This window comes from Anastrepha obliqua, chromosome 1 (genome assembly GCF_027943255.1).
Source record: "Anastrepha obliqua isolate idAnaObli1 chromosome 1, idAnaObli1_1.0, whole genome shotgun sequence".
In the NCBI taxonomy this organism is placed as follows: domain Eukaryota; kingdom Metazoa; phylum Arthropoda; class Insecta; order Diptera; family Tephritidae; genus Anastrepha; species Anastrepha obliqua.
The window spans coordinates 62,217,784-62,236,349 of record NC_072892.1 but is presented as its reverse complement, the minus strand read 5'-3'; the positions used below and the strand labels follow the sequence as shown (position 1 = coordinate 62,236,349).

At 35.9% G+C, this 18,566-nt stretch overlaps 3 protein-coding genes across 5 annotated transcripts; 2 read left to right on the top strand and 1 right to left on the bottom strand.

The window, feature by feature from the left end:
- Window positions 1-367: 367 nt before the first annotated feature.
- Window positions 368-3,321, top strand: LOC129247378 (5'-3' exoribonuclease 2 homolog). Its single transcript, XM_054886493.1, has one exon. It carries the CDS (start codon window positions 468-470, stop codon window positions 3,126-3,128), a length of 2,661 nt encoding a protein of 886 aa, XP_054742468.1. The 5' UTR covers window positions 368-467; the 3' UTR covers window positions 3,129-3,321.
- A 762-nt stretch (window positions 3,322-4,083) lies between these two features.
- LOC129247387 (short coiled-coil protein A) lies at window positions 4,084-5,189 on the bottom strand. Its single transcript, XM_054886503.1, has 2 exons — window positions 4,897-5,189; window positions 4,084-4,829 (listed from the first exon to the last, which is right to left on the bottom strand). The coding sequence occupies exons 1-2, from the start codon at window positions 4,961-4,963 to the stop codon at window positions 4,486-4,488; spliced, it is 411 nt and encodes a 136-aa protein (XP_054742478.1). The 5' UTR covers window positions 4,964-5,189; the 3' UTR covers window positions 4,084-4,485.
- A 1,680-nt stretch (window positions 5,190-6,869) lies between these two features.
- On the top strand, window positions 6,870-17,496 carry LOC129245037 (lethal(3)malignant brain tumor-like protein 3). Of its 3 annotated transcripts, XM_054883010.1 has the most exons (7): window positions 6,870-6,985; window positions 7,062-7,148; window positions 9,140-9,416; window positions 10,065-10,661; window positions 12,795-14,846; window positions 14,911-15,455; window positions 15,604-17,496. In XM_054883010.1, exons 4-7 carry the CDS (start codon window positions 10,211-10,213, stop codon window positions 17,005-17,007), a joined length of 4,452 nt encoding a protein of 1,483 aa, XP_054738985.1. In that variant the 5' UTR covers window positions 6,870-6,985; window positions 7,062-7,148; window positions 9,140-9,416; window positions 10,065-10,210; the 3' UTR covers window positions 17,008-17,496. The 3 variants fall into 3 exon arrangements, with proteins under 3 accessions (XP_054738985.1, XP_054738977.1, XP_054738991.1); XM_054883002.1 differs by having other exon boundaries at window positions 9,140-10,661; XM_054883016.1 differs by lacking the exons at window positions 6,870-6,985; window positions 7,062-7,148; window positions 9,140-9,416; window positions 10,065-10,661 and adding an exon at window positions 12,097-12,198.
- Window positions 17,497-18,566: the final 1,070 nt, after the last annotated feature.

Here is an 18,566-nt window from a genome sequence, read left to right as displayed (position 1 = left end):
CTATTTAACAGATCTCTATGCAAAATACTAGCATAAACTTGAGAAAGAAATTTGGCAAACTTAAATTTAAAATTTTATATATCTAAATTTATTTTACCATTTCATTTCCCCGCCTATTTTCCAGTCCAATTAAAATTTCTGGTCTGATACATTATCCGAAAATTATAGAAATTTCCACGCATAGCTTACACAGCGACATCTAAGCGTACACTTAACTGAATCATATAAACAGATTTTCATACAGCATTGACAGCTTGTTAATACTGTGGTAAACTGGGGCTTAAATGAATACCCTTATTATTTGGCTACTTACGCGAAGTTGGATGCTGCTTGAACGTTAGTACTACCATTCACAGTGAAGTATCTATTGGTATTATTCTTGTCCATGTTTTCCGCTTGTTTGGTTAAGCATTAATTTCCTCGTTTTATTATTTGTAGAAAAATTTCGGAGTTAATAAAGTGTGAATATGGGTGTTCCAGCATTTTTTAGATGGTTAAGTAAGAAGTATGCTTGTGTTATCGTTGATTGCACGGAAAACAAAAGTGTGGATCCAAACACTGGAAGCAATATATACGAAGATGCCACACTCCCGAATCCCAATGGAATTGAGTTTGACAATCTGTATTTGGATATGAATGGTATAATACATCCTTGTACGCATCCTGAAGATAAGCCCGCCCCCAAAAATGAGGATGAAATGATGGTAGCAATATTTGAGTGCATTGATCGCTTGTTTGGTATTGTTCGGCCGCGAAAATTATTATATATGGCGATTGACGGGGTAGCTCCAAGAGCAAAAATGAATCAACAGAGATCACGGCGTTTCAGAGCTGCTAAGGAAGCAAACGAAAAACGAAATGAGATACAAAAGATAAGAGAAGAACTTTTAGTAAAAGGATGTATTCTTCCTCCTGAAAAGACTGACGAGGAACACTTCGATTCTAATTGTATAACACCAGGTACACCGTTTATGGATAGATTAAGTAAGTGCTTACATTATTACATTCACGACCGCATGAATACAAATCCAGCTTGGAAAGGAATAAAAGTGGTATTGTCAGATGCAAATGTTCCCGGTGAAGGTGAACACAAAATAATGGATTACATTCGAAAACAAAGAGCTCAACCAGATCATGATCCCAATACGCAACACGTTTTATGTGGTGCAGATGCCGATTTGATTATGTTAGGACTCGCTACACATGAACCGAATTTTACCATTATACGAGAAGAATTTTTACCCAACAAACCTCGTCCTTGTGAGATATGTAAACAATATGGTCATGAGATGCAAAAGTGTGGGGGCTTGGAGAATCCAGGTGGTTCGAAAGATGACAGTTTCAAACCGGATGTTCCCATCAATGCTGAAGTTAGATTTATATTTGTCCGGTTAAGCGTGCTGCGCGAATACCTCAAAAAGACTCTGGAAATGCCCAATCTGCCATTCAAATATGATTTTGAACGCGCTTTGGATGATTGGGTTTTTATGTGCTTCTTTGTCGGAAATGATTTCTTACCACATTTGCCAAGTCTTGAAATTAGAGAAGGCGCAGTAGACCGTTTGGTAGAGCTCTATAAAAAATGTGTATATAAAACTGGTGGTTATTTAACGAATTCGGGCGAAGTGAATTTACAGCGCGTGCAGATGATACTAACAGATTTAGGGAACGTTGAAGATAATATTTTTAAGGAGAGACAACGCCGCGAGCAACAATTTAAGGCAAGGCAGAAGCGTATGCGCGATAACGAATATAAAGCTCAAAGTCTTGCTGTGTCCACTTTTTTTGAACCGACAGCAGTAAATCGTGGAGGCTCAGGAGCACAAGGTAATAAATTTAATTACAAGGAAGAAGCTATGAAATTAAGAACACAAAATAATAAGGGAGTAAAAAGGACAGCTTCCGAAGCCGGGCTCGACAACGATTCTGATGAAAATGATAATGACGAAGTCCGATTATACGAAGCAGGTTTTAAAAACCGTTATTATGAATCGAAATTTGATGTAGGTACAAATAATCAAGGCTTTCGTTACTCTGTTGCACTGCAATATGTACGTGGACTCTGCTGGGTTCTTAAATATTATTACCAAGGTTGCGCTTCGTGGGACTGGTATTTTCCCTACCATTATGCGCCTTTTGCTTCCGATTTTGTGAACATAACTGGATTGTCAACTAGTTTTGAGAAAGGTACAAAGCCATTTAACCCTTTAGAACAATTGATGGGTGTTTTTCCTGCTGCCAGCTCATCTCATGTCCCAAAGCCATGGGCAACATTAATGTCTGATCCTGAATCACCAATTATTGATTTCTATCCGGAAGATTTTAAAATTGATTTAAATGGCAAGAAATTTGCATGGCAAGGAGTGGCCCTGCTTCCTTTTGTAGACGAGCGAAGACTTTTCAAAGCTTTAGCGCCCTACTACAGTAAATTAACCGAAGACGAAGTTCGCCGAAATAAGCGAGGAGATAATCGCCTATATATTGGAAATTTGCATCCTAAATTAGAATGGCTGAAACATCAGTTGAAATCGTTTACCTCTATGGAGAAAAAAGTGGCGATTGTCATGGAAGGAATGGGAGGAAGCATTTTGAAAGCCGAAGATAATATAAAAAATCTAGGCTCATTAAAATCACCAATCTGTGGTTTACCCAATATAATGTCGAATGAGGTTGTTACCGTACGTTTCCGAGATCCTGAATATGACAGTGATTTTATATTCCCTGCCAAACGGCTACAAAACGCCATTGACCCTCCAAACGTTTTAAACTCCAAATCGGAAGGGCCGGCTAGTCACAACCGACCAGTTATAGGATTCAATAGAAACCTGCCTACCGGACATTTAAGTGCTGGTGGTCATAGAATGGTGCAAGCAAGTCTTGGTCGACCCTCTTTTAATAGGGGTGGAAATAACCAGGGTCCGTATCCACGAGGGCCAAATTCCCAACAAAATTTTCAAGCCAGGTCGGGTTATAATAATTACCAGAACAATTTTGGCAACAACTTTTCTAATGGAAATAATTATCAAAACAATTACCGCAATAATCAACAGCACCAGCCTAGAGGTGGGCAACATAACAACAGATTCCAAAGATATAATCCGTATGGGCAACATAACAATAGATATTAAATGTTTTAGTTTTTAATGCAAAATTTCATAATTGTGAAAAGATTTTTTAGAAATTACTTCACACAAATATAATCAATGGACTTAAGTATAAAAATTACTTTACAGATATGTAATCAATAGACCTAAGTATGTACTGTATTACATATAAAAAAAATAAATTTTTATAATGCGGTTGAAAAACATAGGTTTGAACCCATTAGAAAGCAATGTCTCTTTATTTAAATGAAAAGTTGATGGAAGAATTCAATCGAATAAAAGGAGAGTACCTACTGCGTTGGTGAGTGTGACAGTACCTACTACACTAATAAAAGGTATTTTGTTCAGAAGTAGAGCATACGCATGTTCTTCAAACAACGAAATAATTAAAACTGCAACCAATTTTCTACTTGCAATGTTGTTGTAGCAGCATAAACATTCCGCATATATTAACGAGGAATGCTGCTGAAGTGACAATCCTTGGCCGGATATAAATCCGGGTCGCTCCGGTTACGTAGAATCGACTGTCGTCGGAACATTCTAACGTACTTCTAGTTGCAATATTCTCTCGGTACCCACCAACCACATTACCCCATACACACGACTCCGTATTGGGCACACCATAATCACCAGCGTACACCTATTACAGGGTAATACATCCAACACCTGCCCCTTCTGCCAAGCAACAGTCAGTGTACATCAGCTACTGGTATCCTGCCCAGAACTTGCTTCTCAAAGGCATCACCACTTCAGCAACACAGATCCTCTTCTACTTCTAAAAGAAGCCACTGAAGAAAACATCAAAAATATTTACAAATTTCTGAAGGACACCGACCTACTCCGTCGTATCTGATTCAACATATAGTACATCACCAGATGGCCGAAAGCCTCTGCTGCTAGCGCTGCGTTTGCTTAGTTTACCTTTAATTTTATTATCATGTAAGCTTTAAAAAATAAAAAAAATTAAATAAATAAATAATTCTCTTTAGGTGATTGCTCCTTAATTCAAATACAAATTTCAGAACAAGGCATTTTATTTGGTATCGTGTAGCAAGTTATGCGTATGTGTATGTGGTTGTTGTGTACTTTAAAAATATATATGTAAAACTATAGCGATACATATCCTAGTTAATAATAAAAAACGTTTTTGCCAAAAATGCTTCAATGCGGAACTGAATATGAATTGATTAGATGCATAATTAAATTCGACAATGTACTAAAAGTTCAGAAATGCGTTTAAACCTTTATGTTACAATAAAAGATCATGAATTTCGCAATATTTAAACTTGAATACAGCAAAAGAAAAATTAATTTTACGTGCGTACGAATCCCCGTCATTTGCTGGTTCAAAGGATTCTTGACAGCTTATTTCCGACACTATTCACTTCTTTTTCGCATTTGGGCTTGTCGACTGAAATACTGACGAAGCTGACATTAAATTTTCTATGTATTGTCCAAGGACCTGGTTTTCGGATCGTAACTTTAAATTTTCTTCTTTCACTGAGTCGACACGCTGTGAAAGATCATCGAGTGTGTTTTGCAGTTCCAACACTTGTGTAATCAGGCGAGCCTTCTCCTCTTTCTCATCGGGGCTAACATCAGCTTCCAATGAGTTGTGGGATGAGTCAGGGGTGGTGCTGCGATTAGTGAAGGATGAACGCAGCGAATCCATTGAACGTCCATTGGGTATATTATTTCCATGAGGATCTTCGTCATTGATGATTACTAAAGTGAAATAAGGAAGAGGATTGTCATACTTTATTGAACCCCCACAATTTCCTGATCTCAATACCTTGTGTGTCCTCATCAGCCAATGGTATGTTGTCATCGGGTTCTTGTAATTTATCGATTAGTGACATACTTTCTGTAAATGGGCTAGCGAATGTAAAATGTTAATCTGTATTAACACTACGGTAATTTTCTACTAAAACTCCGGTTTAGTAATACTGCAAGCAACCAAACTGTTACTATAGCTTATATGTATTCCAGTCGATTCAAGAATAAATAAACGAAATTCACAGGTTTTAACTTTTCAACGACCATTAACTAACTCAATCGACTGCTTTTTGTTGTTTGGCAGTTGCAGTGTTGCTTAGCGAACGTACGTAAAAATGACGACATTCAAAAACATACACTATACTTTAAATACTATTGGAACGTCAAGATGAAAATAAAAATATGATGACAAAACAACAACGGTAAGACACATTCAATTAATGTAAATTTATCATGGTTTTAATGCTCAATAAACATTAGTTTGAGCACACATTTTATACATTTCAGAAAATTGTGAAACGGATATACATATGTGTTCCGCCAAGGTGCGGAAGTTGTTCAATAACCGATGTTTTGCATAATTCTTAACACGAAAAGCTTACATGTGTGAATAATATTATCATTATTTCTGGTATACATATGTGCATACCATTGTAATTGTTATATAGAGAGTAAGAAGTTATAATCATGTTTCATATTAATTATCGTTTTCCATCTTGCTATTATCTTAGCTAAAATTATCTTTCAACTGCCTTTTTCCGGCTTTTTGAAACTTTGATTTTATTAATATTTTCACATGCGTTATATTGTTAGTGCAAACAATATTAATTTTTAATATTAATTAATGAACGTTCTCTGTATTGCGATGGCCGAATTAAATAAACTTGTACGAGCAGAAAACAAATATATATACATTTTTATATTTTGTACAACTTTACAATATATTAACAGCCTTACAAAAATATGAATAAAAGTACTTGTGTTTTAAATACTAAAATTTGTCGTATGCGAAGAATACTTTAGAATATTTTTTGGCACGATGAAGTGAATATGAGAAGTTGACGCCTTCCAAGAACCGCTAGTTTATTTTTGGCGAGCTTGACAAGTGAGTGTCGTAAGCAGAGAAAAACTTTTCTGTGGAAACGTCTCCACGTTCAGATGCAAGGTGGCACAAAAATATGCTTTGAAATAAAAAAAACTTATTTTGAGCGATGGAAATATTTATTTTGACCTTTACACGTTCTATTGCTTATCTGTTTGTATACTACAACTGCCTCATTAACAAGTGTCAAATATTATTAACGTACGACGCCATTTGCTAAAATTATAAATCTTCGGTTAGGGTGATTACGATTTATTATGATTGGCTCAAGGCGCATCTATTAAAGGTGGTATTGATAGATCAGCCAATTTGTTTTTTTTTTCTCACTGTGCCCATGTGGCTGTCAGGACAGAATAAAACAAGGGGAATGTGCCGTGACAATCAAACTTACAAAAGATTGTTGTTGGTCTAGTGCCATCGCCTTTAATAAATGCGCCTTGGATTGGCTTTTCACTAACGTCCGCCTACTCTTCCTTTCCTTTTTGTTTGCTTATTCTCTGTGTTGGCATCACAGCTTCTATTGTTCTTGCTTTTTTAGAGTGCTGCAAATTTTCGGGTTGCTGCGCTGCGCTACAACGTCAACGTGCTCTGCTTGGCTGACCGTTCACGTCTTCGCTGTTTGTCAATGTCGCCAATTCCTCTGCCGCTGCTGATTTTCGTTGTTATTCTTCTTATCAAATGAAATAGGTAATAAAGTTTTACAACGGCGTTGATGTTTTTGATTACATTTAATATTTGTTCCAGCCGACAATTCATCCGAAAATATTAGGCAAGTTATTTAAAAGGAATTATATTATTGCAACCGCCAAATCATTAAGCAAAGATAAATTATCGTATGTTACAGAAAATATCCTAATATATTTCAAACCTTTTCATTTTTGTAGGTGTGTGTATGTAAGTGTGATTGGTTCCGAGAAAATAAGCGTACTTGCTGTCTAAAAGGTCCCGCCATTGCATTTTACATTGTACTGCATCCTTTGGTCATTATTCAATCATCAGCAAAGTAAGTACATACATATGTATATTTTACAAACTTTTCCTCAATTTTAATGCATTATTTGGTTTTACAAATTTTAAAGCTTGGTGGCGAGTATGTGATAAATGTTTAACAATAGAATGCATCAAAACATTCATTCACTGCATACATGCAAATAGTAGAAAGAAAAGTAAGTACCAAATAATGTAATAGATATAAAAACGTTTCACATCATGAATAAAACCTTGAAATCCTTTCTCATTAATTTTAATTAATTCCAATAATATTGCACGAAAATACATGCATTGATAATATTATAGTATCAAGCGTTGTGAGATGAATATTTTTATGAAAGGTTAAAAGGATCTGGAAATGTTCATGTTAATTAATATATAAGTTTATACTTAGTATCACAGTAATAGTAATTATACATATATAATTCGTTTAATATAAATAATAATTGGTGCTTCTACTCTTTGTTGGGTATTTAGTCGAGCTCCTCTCCTCCTGTTTGAGGTGACAGGTTGATATTTTTCCACATTGGAAAGACCAGACCAATGGTTTTATGCCGCCTCCAAATGGCAGATATTTGTTATGAAGAGTTTTTTAATGGCAAAAATATACTCTGAAGTTTGTCTATTGCCTGTCGAGGGGCGATCGCTATTAGAACAACAATTTTTTTATTACGAACCAACTCGTATAAGGCTGCCGTATATGTTTCGTATAAATGAAATAAATCACGTAGCCCTAAGTATTGTGAAAGAAAAGTATGTTTGTAAAATGCTACCAATGAAATAATTTACATAAGCAACGTACACATTTTCACGGTGGGAAAATCGCGCATATACTTTAAAATGAAATTTTAATAGAAAATTTTTATATCTAAGGCGTTTATTGAAGGACATTGTTACATTTTAAGTTACACGTAAAATGTATTTATTCACAACTTAGCTTTTTTCGTTTCGATCTCTTGTGCTTATACATATTTGTATTCAGAAATTCGTTGGTGGCAGTATAAAGTTTTTGTGAAACCAGTTTATGGATTTTGCGTGCCATAATTTACATTGCTTTTGGTCGCCAAATTCGTGTCACCAATGGGAAATGAGGAATGTGCGTTATGCACATATATGCACAGGTATTATATTATTTGGATGGAAAATATAGGAGATGCATTTAAATACATGAAAGTGAAATTATAGATGTTTAAGGTTAAAAACTAGAAATATATTTCAAAGTCTTTTAGTTTTTGTTGAAATATTTTCAATATAATATTGCAAGTAGCAATGAAACATTTTCAATGGCGACACGTAAAGTTGACTTGTGAGTTTTTTACTCACTAAAAACGTTTTGAAAACAGTAACAATAAATATCTAATGCAAAAATAATGTTGAGAAAATGGAGTTCGTGGTGGCATTGGCTTGTAAATAAATAATTTACATATACTTATACTTATATCCAAAAGCATACGCAGGTACATAACGCTTAGAAAATTAAACTTGGCTCTCTAATTAACTGAAATTTGTGTTGTATTTCCAAAAATAATCGTACGCTTTGTATTTAGCCGTTTCAACAGTGGGAAATATTAAAAATGTGTATCTCTTCATTCTATGTACATTTATTTTTGGTTAAGTATGTATATTTATAAACGTCTTCGTTCATACATATATGTATTACCGCAAATGTGGGCTCAAAACTAGATTAATCTGTCTAATAAAAATGTGGAAAGAAATATATTTATCATGTCGAACATTTTGAAGATTTCAGAGAAAAACTGCTGTGCTAGAATAAAACGAAAAATAAACTACACGTGCACGCTAAGTTCGTTCATATGTATGTATACATAAGTGTACATATTCTAGATTTATTTCATCATTGCGTTTATATTTTTTCCTGTGCAATTATATAAATATTACATATATATTTATTGACATTTGAAAACATAACATGTTTGTCCGTTGAGTGCATAAAAAATAGCAAAAAAGTTAGGTTTTCACCATATGGACTTGAAGAGTGACTAAAGGTTGGCAACACTTATTCATATCAGTTTATCAGCGAGCATAAATTAGCTCGCTCTATATTTCTCTAAATTTTAATAAAATAAAAGAAACATTTTGTAGAGTTTGATAAATAGCATAAAAAATAAAAACATTTAAGACATTGAACGTTATAATTAACTTTCAGTAAAAGCTGGCGACTCACCGACTTCCTCTGCTACAGAGTTACAAATTTCAACAAACGCTGCGACGGCAATTGGGAAAGAAAGAACAAAAACAAGATACTTCTAAAAGCGGAGTATGCGGGTGTGTGTATCGAGCAACACTGGCAATCACACCTACTACAACGAAACAACAACATTGCAAAAAACTGAGTCTTCCTCTGACTATCAAATTAAAGGCATTTTAATTAGTAACAGTCAGCGTGAAGTGAACGATCTATTTTGAAAAGCGTGTACCAAAAGGTGTGCATTGTAATAATTGTGAATATTATCAGATGTAAGTGGTTTTATTAGGCGCGAATTTAGCATTCACCGCAGAACGTTATGATTTTTAAAAATTGCAACGCTGTGCATCAACCTGATCAACGCGTCGCGGTTAACGTCGCAGCAGCGTTTCTATCGCTGCAGCCGTAATTTTTTGTTCGTTTCAACCCGTCCGCGGTTCAGAGGAGTGGAGCGAGACTTTTTCAAATGCACGCAGAATCCTTCCGGATGTAAAACGTGAAATCTTAAAGAAGTTGGTGAAAGAAAATTATTTGACACATTTTAGTGGGACCATTAATCGGAAAAATTTATTAACAATTACGTCAACGAGTGCCAATAGACTTCCAACCATCCGAAATAAAATACTTGTTGAAAGTGGTAAAGAATAAAATAATAAATTTTGGTTAAATTTTGTATCAAAATAAACAAGGAATTGGTTCAGACATTGCCAGATTTTATAACTTCAACGCGAAATTACTGTCAATAGATACATCAACTCCATCCTTATAGACAACCACACGAATAACAATTGGTAGTGCCTTTGTTACGCCAACAACTAATTCGAAATTATTAAAAGTAGGGAATTACGTTACATTTCCCTTGTTATGAATAAGAATATCATTACAGCTCCGGCGCCAAGTGGTCCGGCCACTTTATCAACTCCACTTCTTGAACCGCATCAAACGCACCAACCGTATACATCACATTTTAGTGGAAGCTCACTGATTCAGCGTTTGCCATTGCAAATCAACGGGGTTGGAACAGCTGGCAGTATGAACATGGGCGGTGGAGCTAATGGCGGTACAAAACTAGTAGGCCCTGCCACCAATAATGTTATAACAACTGGCGTAAACAATAACACCACTTTAGCACTTGTGCCCCAAATGGCATTAATTACGTCAGGTGTTAGCCCCACATCGCTTCAAACCAGCATTAGCGATTTAGAAACAATGCAAATCTCATCTGCTTCGCCATTGATTAGTGTAATAACCAGTGCCAACAACACCACCAACACTCAACCTCACAACGCCAACTTTCTAATGTCAACTGGGGTTCAGAATAGTTCTATTTTGTCGGGATCTACAGCTTCCGTGCCGATTAATTTCATTCGGACTGTTGCAAATAGTAGTGGAGGCATATCCGCTACAAACAATACGGGAATCACTGCAGGTGACACATATAACACTGCCCGAGGAGCAGCGGGGGAAGTGCAATCTAACTCTGGTGAGTTTTGTAAAATTTTTAGCTCATCATTTTTTTATTATCAAGGGAAACCAAATTATATGTAGTGCGTGCGAAAAAACTGTAATCTAATTTGATTAAAATTACTTTTCTTCGCTTGACAATGGTCAACCTATATGTGGTAGCTGCCATTTTGTGTTTTCCATTAATTATGTAATGTATGCATGTGCATCGTACTACTGCTACAACGGAGCACGTATCGTCCAAAGCAGTGCGAATACTTGTTTATTGGTGCTGTTTATTTTCACATCAACAAATTAGTTCAATATTACGCGATCCTTGAGATTTTAGCTAGCCTACTTCCTGCATATGTGTGTTTGCATAACGATACTTAACTTAATTTTTTTAGCTTGACATTTTTATGTTGTCGAATCTCGTGTAGTTATTTATTTTTGATATAAATAAGATTATAGCTTAAAATACATAATGAAATTTTCCACGTATTATGCTTATTATGTGAGAAAACAAATCAAAACCGTGAAAGCAACCTACGAGAGGAGAACTTTTTTAATTTTCAAAGAGATGAGTTTTAATTAAGCCAATATTAAAGTTGTAACTTTTAACAAATATATTAAGCAATATCATGAATCATTCTGCGATAACTTAATGACGTTGTAATTAAATGAATACATATGTAATAATATTTTGGTATGTCAATTATAAACAGCACAAAATTAGGAAATTTAATCAAAATTTCTGTCTAAAGAGTACCTGAAACATTAGTTTTGTAATTGTTGTAGTAAAGTTCAGTATATATGATAAATGGTTGTACCATACGTATGTATGTACATGGACATCAAATTTTTCATTTAATTTTGCACTTATTTTCGTTCTTTATCATTTTGAAATATTATTACTTTAAATATGTTATTACTTAAATATGGAGATTCTAACTTTCAGAGCAATTTATTTAGCTCATTAATGCGCATCCTTTAAAAATTACTACAATCTCGTTTAGTAACTGCATTAAATTTGTAATGTTTTCATATACTTAGTGTGCGACTGAAATCATTTTCCAACAATTACTTAAAAACCTCTTTAGCAGTAGACGTACGTGCATATATGTATGTATATATATGCGCGTGCTAATATCTATGTACATTAAGGTTGTTGGTGCGGTGAACCCGTAACTCCACATTTGCAGTGTGTTTTGTTTTTTTCTTTCTTTTCTTTTCTTCTTTCGTTAACAGCAACAATGGTTAATGGTAATTGATTTACCTCCGTTAAGTTGATTATCTTACCTATTTCTATTACAGTATTGAAATCTCACTTTTATTTTTGACTTTTGTTTGTTTCCAAAATTCCTTTTTAAATAATTTTAAGCCTGGTTTTGAAATCACGCAAATAATCGACTACCCTAATGTGTATAGATACTCCAACCTCAAAATGCAACCCTGTGTATTAGGTAGTGCGAAACTACCACATTATTATTTGATAATTTATGCTGTTTATTTCAATTCATAACTTCAACCAAAGTGTAACTGTTGTGATTTAGAAATGGAGTATTGTGTGGATAAAGGTAGTTGTAAATAGAATATTTTTTTTATTTTCGTGATTGTTTTGCATATAATGATCAAGAAAATATTATTTTCAATGTGTTAAGCTTTCTTCAGTGTACATGCATATCTATATACATATATGTATGTAGCTAAACATCGAAAACGTTAAATGTCTTTATTTGCAATAAAATTTAAGAGTTATAAAGAAACATAATTATAGGGAAAATAATAAACGGATAATCATTGTTTCTACGACATACGGGTATTCAAATAGTGATCAATCGGATTGTTCAGTTAAATAATATCATGGCAATAAATACTTCTAAAAGTTATATGAAAACTTTCTAAAATTAATTTAAAAATCCATTTGCGAAAAAATATTATTAGGTTACGTCTATACAATTAGTGGTTTGAAGATTCTATCATACACATTTAATTTCATTCAACTTTAATTCTAAGAGTTAACTGTACATATATATTTTTTAAGCCATGACCTTTTCAACAGTAATAATCGTACAACGTTTATAACCTTGGAATTAAGCTTGATGGAATATTAACGCAAATTTTTATAAAACAATACATATTTATGCCTCAAATATTTATATTTTCATTTTAGTTATCCCCGCTTCCATACTCATACGCAACAGTCAGCAGTATCAGCCGCAAGCAAGCGCCAAAACGACTAGTGTTAGCCATCATTCCACATCGCTAACGGCCTCAAATCAGGAGCTTGTTAAACAAATCGTAGTTGGTAGTGCGGCAATAAATAGCGTAATAACGCGTGCCCCATCGACAAACACAAGTATAACCACCAATTCTGCGCAAACTTTGTTAAAATCGCCATCAGCCGTAAGTAACGTTGGCGTAATGAAGCAACAAAATGCCGCCAAAAAGCCCGCAACAGTACTTACTCAAGCTCAAGTAGTACCAACGGTAGCAGCTACAACAAACTCAACTGGCGCAACACAAACTATGAAAAAGCAATTGCAGCAAGCAACAAATATTTTTCAAATTCCGAATACTGCTAAACTCCCTTTATCCGAACCATACAGATCCGCAGATATTGCTTCAAGTGGATCAGCTCTAAATAAAATGAGTAGTGAGTCTGGTGCATTTAACTTAGACTTGTCCAAAGAATCTCGTCAAGGTTTACATGCTCCAGCGTCTACCTCAACAATTGAAGCGTCTAATCAAACGAGTAGCTCAGTTATCAAAACGGTTTCTATTATTGCATCAAGTAATAATGCGCCGAAAATAAAGATTGAAACTGGAAATTTCAAACAGAACAAGGCATCATGCTCATTTGGAAACTCTTCTGCGGGCAGTAGCGGCTCTTTTAAAATGGAAATCGATTTGACTAAACCCATTCTGGTACAGGCGAAGCTTGTTGAAAAGCAGGAATCTCTACTTAAAGCACGCCCTATACAACGTGTCATCGAATGCAGTACAAGCCCGCGTTCGAAGAGATCTAAGTCGCTTAGCTGTGGCTTCAAAGAAGCACAACAAACTAATGCTCCCACTTTGGTGAAACCCAAACAAAAATCTGATATATCATCTCAACATTCATTGTTAGAGCGGCGTCACTCAACTGCATCTGAGGTTAAGATGGCAAAGCAGAAAGGCAGCTCACCTCGGCATAAATCACCTTTGGAGTCAAAGGGTAATGTCACTGTAAACAACTACGAGATCATCGATCTCATCGAATATAATGATGAAGAGCACGAACTTAAGGTCGAATTACCACAGAAAATAAATAAAGAGGAACAACACAAAAACAAAGAGCTGCGTGTAGACACTGAGATCGTTCGGAAACAACATGAGTTTAAAAAGGAAATAAAGTCTTCGCCAACATCAGTTGAGAAAGATGTGAAATCTTCGGAAGTTATTGATGCAAAATACATCCCCAAAGACGTTGCTAATATAGGAGCATTAAACAAATCTACATTGGCATCCACAATTACAAAATGTGGCGAAAAGAAATCTGAACTGCTACCGATTAACAAATATATGAGTAACGAGCAGAATGAGGAATCATCAACAAAAATTGAAGTGGTTATGAATGAAGATAGTACTCAAGCAGAAGGACCACAGGCAGTATTTACTAAGAAAGAAGACGTTGTTTCTCAGGATGCTGTGGAGCACACTCAAGATTCATTAGAAAAATCTCTTTATTGTGACGAAAAAATCTCCCTCAGCTCAACATCGTCTGCATCTACCTCTTCCAGTCGACAAAGTCTACCTGATGATATTGTAATGCTTTCGTCATCACTCTTCCCTACCAAAAGTACAACGTCCAAAACACACCAACCTAGCACATCTGCAGCGGCTGGCATTACAGCAACGGCGCCGCCCGCTACTACGCCCACTACAACTTCTGCGGAGGACTCATTATCATGCGTAGTAAGCATGTTGTCGAACTTCAATATGCTAACCTGGAATCAGCGTATAGGCAGGGCACGTGGTACTAATATGCGCTTTCAGTTGAACGAATTTAATCTAATCGAAATAAACGAACGTTGCTTTCCACGCACGCGCATTCACACCGCTTACGAAAAGCCGATTTTTGAACGAGAATCTGTGCCGTACTTAAGTGAGAAACACGATGGTTTACTGTATTTGTGCAGACGCTGTAATTGTCATGGGCCCGCATTAGACTTTTTGGCACCTGGTAAATAAATACTTATTAATTCTAGTATTTTATATATAACTAAACAGATTTTTCTTACTTGCAGAATTTTGTTCTTTAGACTGCTTAAAACGTGAGTCGCGTAAGCGTCGACACGAAGAGTTTTCAACTGTTACACGCAAACGCAAAACCCAAGAGACATCCGCTCCAGTTGTTTCCAAAAAATCTTTCCGTTGGTCAACTTACCTGCCAGAAAAGTTCAATGCTATCGCTGCACCTGTGAATCTTTTCATAAATCCATTCCCCACTGGCCCTAATCGTTTTCAGATTGGCATGAAATTGGAAGCTATTGACCCAGAGAATTGTTCACTTTTTTGTGTATGCACTATTGTTGACATACAAGGCTATCGCCTGAAGTTAACATTTGACGGATTCGAATATATGTATGACTTTTGGGTAAATGCGGATTCAATGGACATTTTCCCCCCTGGCTGGTGCGCAAAAACAAAGCGTGTGCTGCAACCACCTAAGGGAAAAACTGTAGAGGAATTTAACTGGCCAGCGTATTTGCAGGAATGTAAAGCTGTAGCAGCCCAACGTATGCTATTTACTCACTTGAATGTCTCATTCGGTACACATAATCCTTTCAAGGTAAAAATGTTATATTAATTTTTTGGTAATTATGCGAAATTTATTTTTCTTTAACAATAAGATTTCGGGTTAAGATCCATAATTGCATACGTATATATTTTATGCTTCATATTTTAATATTTATTTTGTATATATTAAATATTTTTAGATTGGCATGCACTTGGAGGCGGAAGATCTGAACGACACTGGCAAACTATGCGTTGCGTCGGTCTCAGATGTTTTGGATAACCGCATACGGGTGCATTTTGATGGTTGGGATGACTGTTACGACTATTGGGTGGACATAAGTTCGCCCTACATCCATCCCTGTGGCTGGCATGTGGGTCGGCAGCAATTAATAGTGCCACCCGAATTTGAAAATGCTACCTTCACCTGGACAGATTACATACAAAACCATGGCAGTGGTATGGCCGCCACAGAGGAGATGTTTTCCACTCGCGATCCAATCGATTTCAAGTCGAATATGAAACTGGAGGTGGTGGACCCACGGAATCCTTCACTCATACGTCCCGCATCAGTGGTCGGTCGTAAAGGGCATCGCGTTAAATTACATCTTGATTGCTGGGCCGCTAATTATTGTTTCTGGTTAGAAGACGATAGTGCCGATTTACATCCTATTGGTTGGTGTGAAGCAACTAGTCATGACCTAGAACCTCCACCGGGCTATAAAATGCGATCAAGCAAATTGGTATGCTCCATATTCGGGTGTCGTGGCATTGGGAATGCCAAACGTCTCTACCTAAATAGACATACTACGCAAGATTGTTGCCCATATGCACCTGAAAATTGGCGTCAGAAAGGTGAAAAACCACCGCGTTTGGAGCATGACGAAATTGTACGTGCGACAACTGGTACTAAACGTGATATAAAACAACAACAGCAACAACTATACTGGAAGCAACCGCAGGCACCAAAGCAGCAGCAGTTGAATGAAGCCGAAATACTGCAGCAAATTCAGCTGCTAGATACAATTAAAACACGCCACGTTATTCAGCAAGAAAAGCAACAACATAAACAAACCGTACAACAACGTGTACATAGAAATAGCGCCGCCCCTGTGGCATCTCAGCAGCAGTCACTAATTAAAACAGAATCTGCTAGTAGACCCGCTGCATCAATAATAAAAGCCTATGAACCGTCCGATACCACAAATGCTATTGAAGAATCTACGTCGTTGTTATTGCCGCAAATAAAAATAGCTAAAGAATTTCTTTGCGATTACGGACCACGTCTGGAGCAAAACTACAATCTTTGGCAGCGTAATGTCGCATTCGACATGCAACGTATCAAGCGCAATCCTCTACTGTGGTCCACCAAGGACACGTGTGCGTTTGTCCAATGTGTTTTGCGGGATTCCGTTGCAACAGAAAGCTTTTTACGTGAAGATATAGATGGCAGCGCGCTACTGTTACTACAGCAATCCGACTTGTCAGATATACTTGAATTGAAATTGGGTCCCGCGGTGAAGTTGTACTCTTGCATTCTTCAACTACGTACACTGGCCGTTCTTAAATTTGACGTAAAGTTATCAAACACGTCAAGCAGCAATTAACTAATCATTGTATACAAAGCATATTATACGTCATATGTATTCAAATTCTATTTTCGTATCTAGCTAACAGATATGTATGTAGTCGTAATTATTACATTTTATGTAGAAAACTAAGAAAGACATTCATTAATTTCGCCCTCAACGTTGTTGGTAAAGCAATTACGTTCAAAGGAAATGAAATACACTTTGTTGGTATACTTTAAGATTTCGCTAAAATTGTCTTATTAGTCGTGTTAAGTTATTTTTTAATAATTAATTTGCCATATTAATAGAGATGCGTGATTGATTACACATGGATTAGAAAGTTCATTTCGCACGCGCCCTCTACAAAATGTTGCCTATTCTTAAATGTTCTATATCGGCATGCTACTTGAGGTGTATGTGCCCACCTGGTGCATAAAACTCATCTGTAAATACATGTTTACCTTGTGTAGATTTTCTACTGTAAAAAATGAACTATCATGGGAATAAATATATTATTAAATATTATTTTGTAGTTGTGAAGGTTTTTTTTCTGTCATCCGTGGATTAAAGCATTAAAGAAGGTGAAAAATTAAACAACAAATGAATACAAACTTTTTTGTTTTTAGATGTCTGCGTATGTATGGTATGTATGTACGACGTTGCGTTTTTTCTTTTCGCCAAGCGTAAGCAAGTGAACATATGTTGGCAACGCAGGAAGAGAGCTGCCTTAAATTACATGTATTGGTAAGGCAGTGCGTTATACCAGTCTAATGAGCTATAAGGCATTTTCTATTCCTCTCGGCACTTCCTCTTAGATGCACTGCCTTAACAACACATGTAATTTAAGACAGCTCCCTTCCTGCATGCCGACATATCGCACCCTAAATACAAAAGAGTCACAACTCAAAATGTACTTCTGCTCAAATATGAATGAGACGTTATCAATAAAACGGTCCGCGGATGACATATGGCAAAAATAAATTTTTTGTTTTTTGGTAGGACTGTTATAAGCTTACATGGCAAATTTCAACGTGATATGTCACATAGTTTGTTTTCTGTGCTACTGTAAACAAGTCAAGCTCGAGTGTGGAAAATTTTGAGTTGTGAGTATTTAGGGTGCGATATGTTCATTTGTACCATTTGCTTCATCTATTCGCCACTTGCTAAGTCTTAGCGAAACGAAGAGGCCCATAGCCATATAATACGTTCACATATAAGTAGATGACCTACTTTTTCGAGCTTAACTCAAAATCCGTAATTAAAAAGCGCGTGGGTTCATAAACGTTTTGTCCTCTTACTACTTATTATAAAATGTTATATAGAATTTCCCATGCGTATTGCTGTCATAATTTTTTGCAATATCAGTAAACGTCGCATACGGATTTCCTCCAACCACTTATTATTAGCAGCCAATTGCGCAATTAAATTAGCTATTCCTTCTTCTTGTATTTTCTTCATATCGTTAGTAATACTTAAAGAAAGCAGAAACACCGAAATATTCCACCAAAACAATTTCTATGAAGAAAAACCTCTCAAAGCAGTATTGACAGCTGATTGTAATCTGCCATATGTGAACGGGTAGATTAATTTGGTGG

Excerpts from the sequence above, each read along its gene's own strand:
- LOC129247378 (XM_054886493.1), top strand. The coding sequence starts at position 468 with ATGGGTGTTCCAGCATTTTTTAGATGGTTAAGTAAGAAGTATGCTTGT.
- LOC129247387 (XM_054886503.1), bottom strand. The coding sequence starts at position 4,963 with ATGTCACTAATCGATAAATTACAAGAACCCGATGACAACATACCATTG. Across the intron at positions 4,830-4,896 it reads GGCTGATGAGGACACACAAG|TAATCATCAATGACGAAGAT; the intron begins GTATTGAGATCA and ends ATTTCACTTTAG.
- LOC129245037 (XM_054883002.1), top strand. The coding sequence starts at position 10,043 with ATGAATAAGAATATCATTACAGCTCCGGCGCCAAGTGGTCCGGCCACT. Across the intron at positions 14,847-14,910 it reads ATTAGACTTTTTGGCACCTG|AATTTTGTTCTTTAGACTGC; the intron begins GTAAATAAATAC and ends TCTTACTTGCAG. Across the intron at positions 15,456-15,603 it reads GTACACATAATCCTTTCAAG|ATTGGCATGCACTTGGAGGC; the intron begins GTAAAAATGTTA and ends AAATATTTTTAG.